This window comes from Entelurus aequoreus, linkage group LG20 (genome assembly GCF_033978785.1).
Source record: "Entelurus aequoreus isolate RoL-2023_Sb linkage group LG20, RoL_Eaeq_v1.1, whole genome shotgun sequence".
NCBI lineage: Eukaryota > Metazoa > Chordata > Actinopteri > Syngnathiformes > Syngnathidae > Entelurus > Entelurus aequoreus.
The window spans coordinates 46,885,921-46,902,493 of NC_084750.1; the positions used below are offsets into that span (position 1 = coordinate 46,885,921).

General features: G+C 41.9%; 2 protein-coding genes across 8 annotated transcripts in view; both read left to right on the plus strand.

Annotated features, from left to right (window-relative positions):
- The window catches only part of topaz1 (testis and ovary specific TOPAZ 1), a 45,527-nt gene extending 40,557 nt beyond the window's left edge, over positions 1 to 4,970 (plus strand). For all 4 annotated transcript variants that reach the window (XM_062030203.1, XM_062030204.1, XM_062030206.1 and 1 more), the window contains 2 exons: positions 4,137 to 4,323; positions 4,637 to 4,970. In XM_062030203.1, the coding sequence (XP_061886187.1) occupies positions 4,137 to 4,323; positions 4,637 to 4,832 (383 nt within the window). In that variant the 3' untranslated portion in view covers positions 4,833 to 4,970. The remainder of the gene's footprint in view (positions 1 to 4,136; positions 4,324 to 4,636) is intronic.
- A 7,305-nt stretch (positions 4,971 to 12,275) lies between these two features.
- trim71 (tripartite motif containing 71, E3 ubiquitin protein ligase) overlaps positions 12,276 to 16,573 on the plus strand; it is a 139,694-nt gene continuing 135,396 nt past the window's right edge. Inside the window, exons 1-2 of one of the 4 annotated variants that reach the window (XM_062030208.1) lie at positions 12,276 to 13,755; positions 13,873 to 14,678. In XM_062030208.1, coding sequence (XP_061886192.1) covers positions 13,962 to 14,678 — 717 coding nt within the window. In that variant the 5' untranslated portion in view covers positions 12,276 to 13,755; positions 13,873 to 13,961. Of the gene's footprint in view, positions 14,679 to 16,573 lie in introns of all 4 variants that reach the window. The other 3 variants (XM_062030210.1, XM_062030207.1, XR_009822220.1) reach the window with 3 other exon arrangements.

Genomic DNA, 16,573 nt, shown 5'->3' on the forward strand with positions numbered 1-16,573 from the left:
GACACTTATTTTTTCTCGTATGTCTGCATCTTTTTCTCCCACACACACTTCCTCATTCTCCGTCAATATCTTTTATGGCATGTATATTCGCAAACCTGAGAGGTCTAAAAATAACACATCAACATAAAAAATACTATCGGCAGGTTGTTAAAATGGTTATTTAAAGGCCTACTGAAAGCCACTACTACCGACCACGCAGTCTGATAGTTTATATATTAATGATGAAATCTTAACATTGCAACACATGCCAATATGGCCGGGTTAACTTATAAAGTGACATTTTAAACTTCCCAGGAAACTTCCGCTTGAAAACGTCGCGGTATGATGACGTATGCGCGTGACGTCACGAGGTCAAGGGAAGTGTTTGGACCCAATTCAAATACCTCTGTTTTCTTCGACAAAATTCCACAGTATTCTGGACATCTGTGTTGGTGAATCTTTTGCAATTTGTTTAATGGACAATGGAGACTGCAAGTAAGAAAGTTGTAGGTGCGATCGGTGGAGCGGCAGACTACAGCAACACCAACACCAGGAGGTTGTGTGGTGTTTTGAGCAGGATAGCAGACGCGCTACCGTGAGTACGCCCGCCGCCGCATCTAAGTTAGCTTCTGTTTTTTTAGCTTTGCCAAGCTGAATATTATTAATCGTGTATTTACATGTTCATGGTTTAATAGTATTTTTGATCTTCTGTCTATCCATCCAGTCAGGGTTTTTTTTAATTTAGTTTCTATCTGCATTTGAGACTGATGCCATCACGTTGGCTACGTAGCTAGGTTAGCTTCTATTTTTTTAGCTTCGCAAAGCTGAATATTATTAATCGTGTATTTACATGTCCATGGTTTAATAGTATTTTTGATCTTCTGTCTATCCATCCAGTCAGGGTTTTTTTAAATTTAGTTTCTATCTGCATTTGAGACTGATGCTATCACGTTGGCTGCGTTGCTAGGTTAGCTTCTATTGTTTTAGCTTCGCAAAGCTGAATATTATTAATCGTGTATTTACATGTTCAGTCACTGTGAATGTCCATTTCACGTTCTCGACTCTCATTTTCAAGAGGATATAGTATCTGAGGTGGTTTAAAATACAAATCCGTGATCCACAATAGAAAAAGGAGAGAGTGTGGAATCCAATGAGCCAGCTTGTACCTAAGTTACGGTCATAGCGAAAAAAGATACGTCCATCACTGCCTCTCAAGTCCTTCACTGTAACGTTCCTCATCCACGAATCTTTCATCCTCGCTCAAATTAATGGGGTAATCGTCACTTTCTCGGTCCGAATCTCTCTCGCTCCATTGTAAACAATGGGGAATTGTGAGGAATACTAGCTCCTGTGACGTCACGCTACTTCCGCTACAGGCAAGTCTTTTTTTTTATCAGCAAGCAAAAGTTGCGAACTTTATCGTCGATTTTCTCTACTAAATCCTTTCAGCAAAAATATGGCAATATCGCGAAATGATCAAGTATGACACATAGAATGGATCTGCTATTCCCGTTTGAATAAAAAAATGTCATTTCAGTAGGCCTTTAACAGTTTTTTTCCTTTTCAGTTACAAGCTCTCTTTAGTCCCATTTCCTGAACGGTCCAATAGTGTGGCAAAACTGCTGCGAAATCTTCATGAATGTCTTTTCCTCTCGTTAGAGTAAAATGTCCATTTAAAAGTAAACTGATGTTTCTGAATGATCAACAGAGATGTTGATGCTTTGGCTGTCATCACTCTTTACAAAAAGGTAAATATCCAGTCAACAACCCAAAGAGAATTACAATTCACAAGTCACCCCCAACGGAAGAACTATAAACCAAGCAAGCAGCCTTTAGAGCAGTGGTCACCAACCTTTGTGAGCCCAAGATCCCTGGGGTCTGCCAAAACCCAAAGCAAGATCTACCCCTGCGTCAACTATATTTTATTTATTTATATATGTATACATATTTATTTGTATTTCTTTTGTTATTGTTTTTAAAGACAAAGCTTTGTTGTTGTTGGCTGATGTCAACATTTAGTTTTTTTCTCATTGTGCTTTTTGCTGTTTTCCCAATTTTTGTGGGTGTTTTTTTTGTAATGTGCCTCGGGCCAATGACACGGGCCACAGATGGCCCTTGTGCGGCACTTTGGGCACCCCAGCTGTAGAAGCTAACTGTTTATGACTATTATATTCTTAGTACCGTAGTATATTTGTTCATTCTTTGGTCGCATATGTAAGCTTATAGTAGTAAAATCAGCTGTCGGGTTTTTCCTGTGTGGTAAAGAGAGGATAGACCTTCTTTAGCTGCCGCCTTGTTTTATCATACATTACTGCCTTTGCACATGTCAATGTTTACTTTTGTAAGCACAATAAATCAACACAAAATACGTACTTTGGAGCAATGTTTACGGACTCTATTATGTGGCTCGATAGTTCCCGCCGCAGTCGAGCGACGAAGTCAAGGACTGGTGATTGAGGAAAGAGGTGTTTGATGTTGGATGCTACAAAATGTCCAACAGTCATCCTGAATGCATTGTTGCAGCGTGCGGCTGAAGAGAGAGCAGCCTGTTCAGGGGCTGCTGATGTCATATTAATGAATTGTATATTGTTTTTATGATATTTTCATGATCAACCGGTAGGATCCCAAAGATCAACTGCTGGATCGCAATGTATGGGTTGGTGACTCCTGCTTTATAGATGTACTCTGGTTTGGAGACTCTTTACTTCTGAGCTGCAGCAAGCCTGCTTCTCATCGTCTGCACTTTTTCTGTCCTTTTAATATTTACACATTGCATATGTTGTAACTGGCTGTATATTAAAGTACGACTACATCGCAGACATGCTGGCTCCGCTCCAGGCGGTGTCATGCGTCACCACAACATCCTGTTTCGGTGATCAGTGCATCACTGGTTAATAGTGCGCAAATAATGGTTGTATGTATGTGGGCTCTGTACCGAGGATGTCGTTGTGGCTTGTGCAGCCCTTTGAGACACTTGTGATTTAGGGCTATATAAATAAACATTGATTGATTGAATGTATCGTATTACCGTTGCGATGCGTGGGTTCATTTATTATTTGTGTAAGACCACAGCTATCAATTATAGTCTGGAGCGCCACGCACGGAGGGTCCGATGGGGTATTCATATGGATATTAAAGTCCCCCATTATGATTATATTGTCGGCGTGCGTCACTAGATCAGCAACGAACTCTGAGAATTCACTGATAAAGTCCGAATAGGGCCCAGGGGGGAGGTAGATAACAGCCAGGTAGAGAGGCAGCGGTGTGACAGACCTCATGGTAAGCACCTCAAACGATTTATATATATTACTTATTTTAGGGGTAAGGTTAAAGTTTTCATTGTATATTAGTGCGACCACCCCACCCCTTTTAAGGGGACGGGCAATATGCGCATTCATATAGGTGGGAGGAGATGCCTCATTCAGCGCAAAAAAATCGTCTGGTTTGAGCCAGGTTTCGCTGAGACCAATGACGTTAAGATTGTTTTCTCTAATGACCTCATTAACTAATAACGTTTTGGAAGATAATGATCTTATGTTTAAAAAGCCCATATTATAGGTAGTGGGCTGTTTTGAGGAGTTTTTGTTGAAATGATCCGTAGTAGCAATACTAATAATGTTGCGTTTATTATGCGTAGTGCGCTTTAAATAATTTCGACCATTCAATCATTATATTACTTACTTTTTTTTCAAGGTGTGGCGGCTATTATTTTGCCGTGATGTGGCGCCATGGTCAATCACATAATAATAATAATAATAATAGTGGATTAGATTTTATATCACGCTTCTCTATTGTTAGATACTCAAAGCGCTCACAGAGAAGTGGGAAGCCATCATTTGTAGTCTAAACTCTGCAACAGGAACGCTGTAGTGTACAAATGTTGAAGTAAGGAGGTATAGCTCGGTTGGTAGAGTGGCCGTGCCAGCAACTTGAGAGTTGCAGGTTCGATCCCCGCTTCCGCCATCCTAGTCACTGCCGTTGTGTCCTTGGGCAAGACACTTTACCCACCTGCTCCCAGTGCCACCCACACTGGTTTAAATGTAACTTAGATATTGGGTTTCACTATGTAAAGCGCTTTGAGTCACTAGAGAAAAAGCCCTATATAAATATAATTCACTTCACTATTGACTCACCCCCACTATCTGTGTGCTGAAAAGACTCTCTAACAGCTGGCTACTACCCCGCCATATCCGCCGACCCCGGGTTGATGGCACTGATGGTCCCCAGTCAACTGGTAGAAGAGGAGCTGGCGCTCGCATTCGAGATGTTCATCACCGTCAACGCCTATGCTGTTCTGCCCCTCTCAGAGACCACACCTTCCACCCTCAGCATCACCCTCAAGAGGTAACTCTACATAACCATTGGAATCTTTGGCCACTACATGATTCCATTTGGTTCTTGGTGAGAACTATTCAATTCAGAATCCATTCTTCATTCCACATCAGCACTCCTTCAATAACATTGGGTGCCAGTTCTATGATTAACTACATAAAATAAATACATTCTAATATTACATAAATGGTTTTGTTTCATAAAATGGCTGGAAATGTAATTTTTTTTTAACCAATAAAGAATCTTTACACATAAAAATCTTAATTCATTCAAAAATGTTTTTTCTTTATTCGACACCCCTAATGATTTGTCCCTGCTCCACCAGGACTCAGGAGAGCGAGAGCGATTACCTGCTGGCCGGCAGCCGCCTGCTGGCTGCGGCGTGCATCCCTCAGCCCAAACTGCTGCTCCGCTACACGGCTGTCAACTCCTCCCAGGAGCAAGTCTTCACTCTCAGCCTGGCCTCGGCCCAGCGCTGGCTGCACAGCAACCATGTGTGGGCTAACCAGGTGTGGACTTAAGTAAGTGTTCCATGTTTGACTCAATTATTGTATATTAGTGACAGGAAAATATTGTCAGTTCAATTATGTCCATGTATATTTTTGTTTATAATGTTTTTATTAAAAGTTCTGCTTTAAAAGTTCTGCTACACAAAAGCACCTCGTTTATTTGTGGCCTTTTTTCCAACACTCTACTGTTTCTTATAGATATTTACTCTGAGAAACTAATGAACATTTCATAATTTGCTTTGTGTTTATGATTGAGATTGTTGTGGGGGAGGAAAAGAGCCATTAATGTTGTTGTCTGACGCCCACTGTGCCGTGATGTGTGTGTCTAATAGACAATTACCCTGACGTGTTATTGGAAGACACAATTACATATGCCAATACTTTTCCATTTCCTTTATCAGTGCTTCAGGCTTTACTGTAACTGTTTCTTAGGACCCATTCAGTTGGATTATTTGTAGCCATAGCCCAAACCAAACACACACAATTGTTTATTCTTGTGTGAGAGAGCTGCCTGAAGGCCAGTCAAGGTAGGCCTTCACATGATCAGGATGTGTCTAATACTGTTTCATCTTAACATTGTCTAATACTGTTTCATCTTAACATTGTCTAATACTGTTTCATCTTAACATTGTCTAATACTGTTTCATCTTAACATTGTCTAATACTGTTTCATCTTAACATTGTCTAATACTGTTTCATCCTAACATTGTCTAATACTGTTTCATCTTAACATTGTCTAATACTGTTTCATCTTAACATTGTCTAATACTGTTTCATCTTAACATTGTCTAATACTGTTTCATCTTAACATTGTTTAATACTGTTTCATCTTAACATTGTCTAGTACTGTTTCATCTTAACATTGTCTAATACTGTTTCATCTTAACATTGTCTAATACTGTTTCATCTTAACATTGTCTAATACTGTTTCATCTTAACATTGTCTAATACTGTTTCATGTGAACATTGTCTAAGGTGTCTAATACTGTTTCATGTGAACATTGTCTAAGGTGTCTAATACTGTTTCATGTGAACATTGTCTAAGGTGTCTAATACTGTTTCATGTGAACATTGTCTAAGGTGTCTAATACTGTTTCATGTGAACATTGTCTAAGGTGTCTAATACTGTTTCATGTGAACATTGTCTAAGGTGTCTAATACTGTTTCATGTGAACATTGTCTAAGGTGTCTAATACTGTTTCATGTGAACATTGTCTAAGGTGTCTAATACTGTTTCATGTGAACATTGTCTAAGGTGTCTAATACTGTTTCATGTGAACATTGTCTAAGGTGTCTAATACTGTTTCATGTGAACATTGTCTAAGGTGTCTAATACTGTTTCATGTGAACATTGTCTAAGGTGTCTAATACTGTTTCATGTGAACATTGTCTAAGGTGTCTAATACTGTTTCATGTGAACATTGTCTAAGGTGTCTAATACTGTTTCATGTGAACATTGTCTAAGGTGTCTAATACTGTTTCATGTGAACATTGTCTAAGGTGTCTAATACTGTTAACGTTGTCAAATTGACGTTGAGTCAGATGATGGCTGCTGGGCAAACAGGCGCCACTTGTGTGTTTGATTGTAGATGAAGAGAATGCTGACACAGAAGAAGTTCAAAGCAATGCTATCCTCATTGCGTTGGCCCTTTTTATGTCTGAAAGAAAAGGCACAGCTCATTAGAAGGTACAGTATGTACAGTGTTTGTAAGAACTCTCCTTTAAGTGCAATGTTTTCTTACTTGGACATATGAGCATAACCTCTGTAGTCAACTGCAGTCACCTGAGCCTTTACTAACTATTCTTCTATCATTATGTGGGCTTACTGTAAATCTGTCATCCTTAGTCCTGTTGTTGTCACACTTCTTTTTTTAACTTCATTTACCATGTCAAATGTAGATCAATGTTGGAAGTTTTGTGCTCATGTAAAGATATTTTTGGGGGGGCAATATATTTTAAAAGTAATCAGATAGAATTTTAAGGACCCTTAAAGTGCATCTTTTTTGTTTATTGCTAATTATAAATATCAATCAATGTTTATTAAGTGTCTCAAAGGGCTGCACAAGCCACGACGACATCCTCGGTGCAGATCCCACATCAGGGCAAGGAAAAACTCAACCCAGTGGGATGACAATGAGAGATATTACAGAGATTAAAGAAGGCCGTTTTAGTAACACTCTTAATGTGTGACTCAAAGGAGAGAGTTGTTTTAGTAACACTCTTAATGTGTGACTCAAACGAGAGAGTTGTTTTAGTAACACTCTTAATGTGTGACTCAAACGAGAGAGTTGGGTGGAAGATAATACCCAGATTATTTACTGAGTTGCCTTGTGTAATTGTTTGGTTGTCAAATGTTAAGGTGGTATTATTAAATAGATGTCGGTGTTGAGCAGGACCGATAATCAGCATTTCCGTTTTCTTAGCACTGAGTTGCAAAAAGTTAGCGGACATCCATTGTTTAATTTCATTAAGACACGCCTCCAGCTGACTACAATCCGGCATGTCAGTCAGCTTTAGGGGCATGTAGAGTTGGGTGTCATCATCATAACAGTGAAAGCTAACACGTATGATGTCACCTAGCGGCAGCATGTAGATGCTAAAGAGTGCAGGGCCAAGAACCGAACCCTGGGGAACTCCGCACGTTACCTTAACATAGTCCGAGGTCACATTGTTATGGGAGACACACTGCATCCTGTCAGTAAGATAAGAGTTAAACCAAGACAAGGCTAAATCTGACATACCAATACGTGTTTTGATACGCTCCAATAAAATATTATGATGGACAGTAAGGAAAGCAGCGCTAAGATCAAGAAGCAGCAACATAGATGACATCCATCGTTAGCAATAGATCATTAGTCATTTTTGCGAGTTCTGTCTCCGTAGAGTGATTTGCCCTGAAACCGGATTGAAAAGGTTCACAGAGATTGTTAGACGCTAAGTGTTCATTTAGCTGCTGTGCAACAATTTTTTCGAGGAGTTTCGAAATAAACGGAAGGTGGGACACCGGCTGGTAGTTTACCATGAGGTCAGGATCGAGGTTAGGTCTTTTGAGCAGAGGATGAATAACCGCTTTTTTGAATGCTAGGGGAACAGTGCCGGAGGAAAGTGATACGTTTATAATATTTAGCACCGATGGTCCTACAAACAGTACCTTGATAAGTTTCTCAGTAAGTGGGTCAAGTAAACATGTTGTTTGTTTTATCCCACTTACACGCCGTAACAATTCCTCTGTTATTTCATCAAAAAGAGAGAGACTATTTTGGAGGGCAGTATCCGTCGTATATACAGTCGTATTTGTGTTAATAGAACCCAGTTGTAGCTGGGATGCGTTGTCTTTAATCTCCTTTCTAATGAGTTCAATTTTCTTATTAAAGAAATTCATAAAGTCATCTGCCGAGTGGGTGGAGCTACTGGGAGGAGTCCCTTGTTGGGTTAGCGATGCTACTGTACTGAACAAATATTTGGGATCGTTTTTGTTGAGGCAGATGAGATTTGAGTAATATTTTTATCTTTAGCTAAGGTAAGCATGCGTTTATAAGTTATTAAACTATCACTCCATGCTTGATGGAAAACCTCAAGTTTAGTCGTGCGCCATTTGCGTTCCAGCTTTCTACATGATAGTTTATGAGCTCTAGTTTCTTCTGTAAACCATGGGGTGCGCCTTTTAGGAGCCCTTTTTTAGCTTTAGCGGTGCTATACCATCAATGGTGTCGCGCAGGGTGTAGTTAAAGTTGTTGGTGAGGTTATCAATATAGCCCACATAATTTGGGAATGGTGCCGAAGGCAGTAGGCCAGCAAGAGTCATCGTTATGGCAGCATTAATGTTGCGGCTGTTAAAGCAGTTATTATTATTATTAGCTTGTTGACAATGAGTCAGAACTTCGAATTTTACAAGGTAATGATTGGACATTACTTTAGTATACGGTAGTATCATAACTTTGGAGGTGGTGACACCCCTGACAAGCACTAGATCTATCGTATTACCGTTGCGATGCGTGGGTTCATTTATTATTTGTGTAAGACCACAGCTATCAATTATAGTCTGGAGCGCCACGCACGGAGGGTCCTATGGGGTATTCATATGGATATTAAAGTCCCCCATTATGATTATATTGTCGGCGTGCGTCACTAGATCAGCAACAAACTCTGAGAATTCACTGATAAAGTACGAATAGGGCCCAGGGGGGCGGTAGATAACAGCCAGGTAGAGAGGCAGCGGTGTGACAGACCTCATAGTAAGCACCTCAAACGATTTATATATATTACTTATTTTAGGGGTAAGGTTAAAGTTTTCATTGTATATTAGTGCGACCACCCCACCCCTTTTAAGGGGACGGGCAATATGCGCATTCGTATAGTTGGGAGGAGATGCCTCATTCAGCGCAAAAAAATCGTCTGGTTTGACCCAGGTTTCGCTGAGACCAATGACGTTAAGATTGTTTTCTCTAATGACCTCATTAACTAATAACGTTTTGGAAGATAATGATCTTATGTTTAAAAAGCCCATATTATAGGTATTGGGCTGTTTTGAGGAGTTTTTGTTGAAATGATCCGTAGTAGCAATACTAATAATGTTGCGTTTATTATGCGTAGTGCGCTTTAAATAATTTCGACCATATCTAGGAATTGATATGACGGAATTTTCAGATTGTTTGCTAGGTGCTGCGATAAACTGAACACATCATAATTTGCCACCTCAGTAGAATGCATGTCCACCTCTGACAGTCCCTGCAGAAAAAACATTATGTGAGTTGTATATTATTCTAGGAGAAATGCTATGTGTGCAGGGATTATCCAGCCTGGCGCTGGTTAGTTCTAGTTTAACTGACTCCTAACCCGGACTAGCAGACTCTGTAATTGCCTGTGAATAAATAAATCCCCTGAAAGAAGGAATTAAAAAAAAAAAAAAATGCTGATGTGTTGCTAGTTTGAATATTCCTATTAATAATACTGTTAATATGTAACACAAAGCTTTCTTTCAGTTTGTATAACTTTGACTTGCTTTCGGCCTGTTTACAACATTAAAAATACCAAAATGGCCCCTGCATTCTTTGACTTTTCAGCACAGTAAGTAGCCTTCTGTGGAAGAATGTAAAGATTCAACTGTTTTTAAGGGCATGAAAATATTTTGAATTCATGTTCTACTTTCTTTGCTCAAATCTCTTCATCAACTTCAGTCCTAAACAAAAATACCAAACATGTCATGTTTTTATTTCAATTTAACCATTTGCAGCTGAGATAGGCTCCAGCGACCCCGAAAGGGACAAGTGGTAGAAAATGTCAAATGTCACAGTTGTAAATGACCGCCATAACCACAACACCAGGGGGAGCTCCACTAACCACGTTAAACCAAGATTCCGAACTAACAAAGGTCTTAACTCATTGTTTTTCTATGCCACATCAATGTGGAATGCACGCCCAACAGGTGTAAAAGAAAGGGCATCTCTATCCTCCTTCAAAACCGCAATAAAAGTTCACCTCCAGGCAGCTACAACCCTAAACTAACACCCTCCCTTCCACATCCCACCTCCCCGGATTGCTAATAATCAAATGTAAATAATCAAATGCAGATACTTTTTCTTATGCCTTCTAATCTCTCTCTCTCTCTCTCTCTCTCTCTCTCTCTCTCTCTCTCACTCTCACTCTCACTCTCACTCTCACTCTCACTCTCACTCTCTCACACTCACACTCACACTCACTCACTCTCTCTCTCTATGTCCACTACTTGCTGTCCATATCCTACCCCCCCCTCCACACCCCTGATTGTAAATAATGTAAATAATTCAATGTGATTATCTTGTGTGATGACTGTATTATGATGATAGTATATATATCTGATAGTATATATCTGTATCATGAATCAATTTAAGTGGACCCCGACTTAAACAAGTTGAAAAATTTATTGGGGTGTTACCATTTAGTGGTCAATTGTACGGAATATGTACTTTACTGTGCAACCTACTAATAAAAGTCTCAATCAATCAATGTCAATTACCATACATTTGCATAACATTAGTTACTTTGCTAATCTTAACTATTGATTGATTGATTGAAACTTTTATTAGTAGATTGCACAGTACAGTACATATTCCGTACAATTGACCACTAAATGGTAACACCCCAATAAGTTGTTCAACTTGTTTAAGTCAGGGTCCACGTAAATCAATTCATGATACAGATATATACTATCATCATAATACAGTCATCACACAAGTTAATCATCAGATATATACATTGAATTATTTACAATTCGGGGGGTGGGATGTGGAGGGTTTGGTTGATATCATCACTTCAGTCATCAACAATTGCATCATCAGAGAAATGGGCATTGAAACAGTGTAGGTGTGACTTGGTAGGATATGTACAGCGAGCAGAGAAAATAGTGAGTTCAGATAGCATGAGAACAAGTATATACATTTGATTATTTAGATTTGGTTATTTACAATCCGGGGAGGTGGGATGTGGTGGGGGGAGGGTGTTAGTCAAGGGTTGAAGTGGCATCTGATCAGAATTACCATGAATTGATGAAAGTGGACCCCGACTTAAACAAGTTGAACAACTTATTGGGGTGTTACCATTTAGTGGTTAATTGTACGGAATATGTACTGTACTGTGCAATCTACTAATAAAAGTCTCAATCAGAATGCTCAGAATAAAAATACAATTTGATATTTTTTGTAATTTGAAGTTTCTCAAAAAATCTTAAGCACAAAAAGTAAAATAAATAAAAAAATCCAATGTTTTAAAGCCTTTAAATACCTTAAGGAGTTTTATGTTCTGTTTTGGCTTTAAATAACATTGTATGTCACTTTGATATTATTTGCTTTTTATTCTATGTATTATTACCTCAGTATTACTTTCAGTGTGCTATCTTAACCCAACGTTTTTTTATATTTGCAACTCTTTCTCAATATGCCCCTAATACCAATTATAATGGGAGGAGTTGAATATTCCATTTTAGCTGACAAAAATGGCCCCGGGCCACATTGTGGGCACCCTCGATTCCCCGGATGTAGGCTCCAGCTGGTATCGACGTCAATCATCGTGCTGTTGGCAAATGACTACAGCACTTGTACATATGTTTTATTGTTTATATTTACAAGTCAGTATTTACCCATGTTTTATTGTTTATATTTACAAGTCAGTATTTACCGGACTTACCCATGTTTTATTGTTTGTATTTACAAGTCAGTATTTACCCATGTTTTATTGTTTGTATTTACAAGTCAGTATTTACCCATGTTTTATTGTTTGTATTTACAAGTCAGTATTTACCGGAGTCTAAAATGCCCACAGTTCACTGAAAGCCATTTAAAGCTGGCGCTGTTGTACGCCTGCGCACAACCCCTCTCCCCCTGCCCCTCCCCCTTCCCCTCCCCTCCCTGTCTCTGCAGCGGAAGTGAATCCATTCCTCCCCCTCCCTCCCCCTCCCTCTCCCTCCCCCCTCAGCCAGCCAGTCAGTAGTCATTCAGTCATTGAGGCTGAGCGTGTCTTCATGGCGGACTGAGGACTACTTCAAGCCCGCGTGTTGACTCGGACATTACGTGAAGGGGGCGACGCGGGACGTGACCGACCGACCGACTTCTTTCCCCACGTCCACCGCCTTCTTAGGACGGCGCTCCTGGGATTCCTCCAGGCCGACAGGAAGCAGGCGAGCGGGGCTCTGAGGGCTCTGAAGGCTGCCTCGTCTACGAAACTATGTTGGCTTGGATGAATTATTGACCACCACTGGGGTCCGAGCTTCGCCCCTGGCAGCGGGGCGACAAGTAACATTTAGCTGCTGTGCGCTGCTCATGTTGGGGGAGGAGAAGTTGGAGAGCGACCCCCTCCACCGACTCTTTTTATGACTGCCTCCATTTTCCCTGCGAGCTCATCAGGAGTTATCAATCTACCTCAAGCAAGTGACCTCCACACAGGTGTGTCCAGATGTCCACCTCCACTGTAAGGTGTGTGTGCTGATGCTGCACATACCTCCAAGCAAGTGACCTCCTCAGGTGTGTCCACCTCCACTGTAAGGTGTGTGTGCTGATGCTGCACATACCTCCAAGCAAGTGACCTCCACACAGGTGTGTCCACCTCCACTGTAAGGTGTGTGTGCTGATGCTGCAGATACCTCCAAGCAAGTGACCTCCACAGGTGTGTCCAGATGTCCACCTCCACTGTAAGGTGTTTGTGCTGATGCTGCACATACCTCCAAGCAAGTGACCTCCACACAGGTGTGTCCACCTCCACTGTAAGGTGTGTGTGCTGATGCTGCAGATACCTCCAAGCAAGTGACCTCCACACAGGTGTGTCCAGATGTCCACTGTAAGGTGTGTGTGCTGATGCTGCACATACCTCCAAGCAAGTGACCTCCACACAGGTGTGTCCAGATGTCCACCTCCACTGTAAGGTGTGTGTGCTGATGCTGCACATACCTCCAAGCAAGTGACCTCCACACAGGTGTGTCCACCTCCACTGTAAGGTGTGTGTGCTGATACTGCAGATACCTCCAAGCAAGTGACCTCCACACAGGTGTGTCCAGATGTCCACTGTAAGGTGTGTGTGCTGATACTGCACATACCTCCACAGGTGTGTCCAGATGTCCACTGTAAGGTGTGTGTGCTGATACTGCACATACCTCCAAGCAAGTGACCTCCACACAGGTGTGTCCACCTCCACTGTAAGGTGTGTGTGCTGATACTGCAGATACCTCCAAGCAAGTGACCTCCACACAGGTGTGTCCACCTCCACTGTAAGGTGTGTGTGCTGATACTGCAGATACCTCCAAGCAAGTGACCTCCACACAGGTGTGTCCAGATGTCCACTGTAAGGTGTGTGTGCTGATGCTGCACATACCTCCAAGCAAGTGACCTCCACACAGGTGTGTCCACCTCCACTGTAAGGTGTTTGTGCTGATGCTGCACATACCTCCAAGCAAGTGACCTCCACACAGGTGTGTCCAGATGTCCACTGTAAGGTGTTTGTGCTGATGCTGCACATACCTCCAAGCAAGTGACCTCCACAGGTGTGTCCAGATGTCCACTGTAAGGTGTTTGTGCTGATGCTGCAGATACCTCCAAGCAAGTGACCTCCACACATCAGCTGGACGTGTGTCCAGATGTCCAGCTCCACTGTCAGGTGTTTGTGCTGACACCACAGATGGCTTCCTTCCCAGACTCGGACCTGCAGACGTGTCCCCTCTGCAAGGAGCTGTGCGGCTCCTCCGCTCCCATTTCCTCCAGCTCCTCCACCTCCTCCTCCTCCTCCTCCTCGCACACCTCCTCCTCCAGCCAGACCAGCAGGAGACTCCACGTCCTGCCCTGCCTCCACGTCTTCTGCAGGCAGTGCCTGGAGGGCCAGCGTTGCCCCGGCGACCCCCTCAAGCTGCGCTGCCCCACCTGCGACCAGAAGGTGTCCATCTCCGAGGCCGGGGTGGACTCCCTGCCTTCCTCCAACTTCCTCTTCAGCAACCTGTTGGACGTGGTGGTGAACACGGAGGAGCAGATCCAGAACAAGAACGGCCACCACCATAATGTGGGCTTAGGCTCCTCTGGCTTCCATCACACCCCCGGAGGCCTCCTTCACCCTCACCTCATGGGAGAGCCTCCGTGCAGCTCCTGCGACGAGGAGAACCTGGCCACCTCCCACTGCCTGGACTGCCAGGAGTACCTGTGCGACAACTGTGTGCGTGCCCACCAGCGGGTCAGGCTGACCAAGGACCACTTCATAGAGAGACTAGGAGACAACCTCCACTTGAGCCGAGTCAACAGCAACCCCAGCCAGTCGGTGTCACTCGCTCAGTCCCTGCAGAACAACTTTGCACTGATGTCCCTCTTCCAGGATCACATGAGCTTCTGCCAGCACCACGACAACCAGGTGAGACACACACTGGACCATTTCCCTACTTTGTCCAAGTCTAAGTCCATATCAGATGGCACACTATGACCAAGCTGAGTGGTTCTTCACCTGGTTCCCCTCAGACCAGACTGCTCTTAGTTGCACACACATGCTAATCTTTAGCTTCCTTGACTCATCTCCCGACCTACACTTTCTCTGCTGGCAACTTGAGAGTCTGGGGGGCTTGTTTGGTGGATCATGTGATCCATGTATGCTTGTTTGATCATGTGATCCATGCATGCTTGTTTGATCACGTGATCCATGTATGCTTGTTTGATCACGTGATCCATGTATGCTTGTTTGATCACGTGATCCATGCATGCTTGTTTGATCACGTGATCCATGCATGCTTGTTTGATCACGTGATCCATGCATGCTTGTTTGATCACGTGATCCATGCATGCTTGTTTGATCACGTGATCCATGCATGCTTGTTTGATCACGTGATCCATGCATGCTTGTTTGATCACGTGATCCATGTATGATTGTTTGATCATGTGATCCATGCATGCTTGTTTGATCATGTGATCCATGTATGCTTGTTTGATCACGTGATCCATGCATGCTTGTTTGATCATGTGATCCATGCATGATTGTTTGATCATGTGATCCATGTATGCTTGTTTGATCACATGATCCATGCATGATTGTTTGATCACGTGATCCATGCATGCTTGTTTGATCATGTGATCCATGCATGCTTGTTTGATCATGTGATCCATGCTTGCTTGTTTGATCATGTGATCCATGCATGATTGTTTGATCACGTGATCCATGCATGATTGTTTGATCGTGTGATCCATGCATGCTTGTTTGATCATGTGATCCATGTATGCTTGTTTGATCACGTGGTCCATGCATGCTTGTTTGATCATGTGATCCATGCATGCTTGTTTGATCATGTGATCCATGCATGCTTGTTTGATCATGTGATCCATGCATGCTTGTTTGATCACGTGATCCATGCATGATTGTTTGATCACGTGATCCATGCATGCTTGTTTGATCACGTGATCCATGCATGCTTGTTTGATCATCTCGGGGGCCACATGTTCTCAATGAATACCAGAAGACTTGTGATTCATGTTGGGAGTCAACAGTCTGGAACTAGTGATGCTAGTACGTCAAACAGACCCCTTCTCAACTTCATTATATTGCAAATGTGGCCAAATATTCCACCCTGAGAGGGACAAGCAGTAGAAAATGGATGGATTTGCATACATATGGTGACCATGTTTTAGTCCATCCCCTAAATGTAACTACAACATTATAGTACTTAGTAGCATGCAATCAGTTGTGAACATTTTCAAGGCAATCCAACTTGGGCTTTGATATTTGCCATATTGATCATTTACATCTGCCAGCACTAACAGATGTTATATATTGATCATTTACATCTTCCAGCACTAACAGATGTTATATATTGATCATTTACATCTGCCAGCACTAACAGATGTTATATATTGATCATTTACATCTGCCAGCACTAACAGATGTTATATATTGATCATTTACATCTTCCAGCACTAACAGATGTTATATATTGATCATTTACATCTGCTCATCTTCCAGCACTAACAGATGTTATATATTGATCATTTACATCTGCTCATCTGCCAGCACTAACAGATGTTATATATTGATCATTTACATCTGCTCATCTTCCAGCACTAACAGATGTTATATATTGATCATTTACATCTGCTCATCTTCCAGCACTAACAGATGTTATATATTGATCATTTACATCTGCTCATCTGCCAGCACTAACAGATGTTATATATTGATCATTAACATCTGCTCATCTGCTCATCACTAACAGATGTTATATATTGATCATTTACATCTGCTCATCTTCCAGCACTAACAGATGT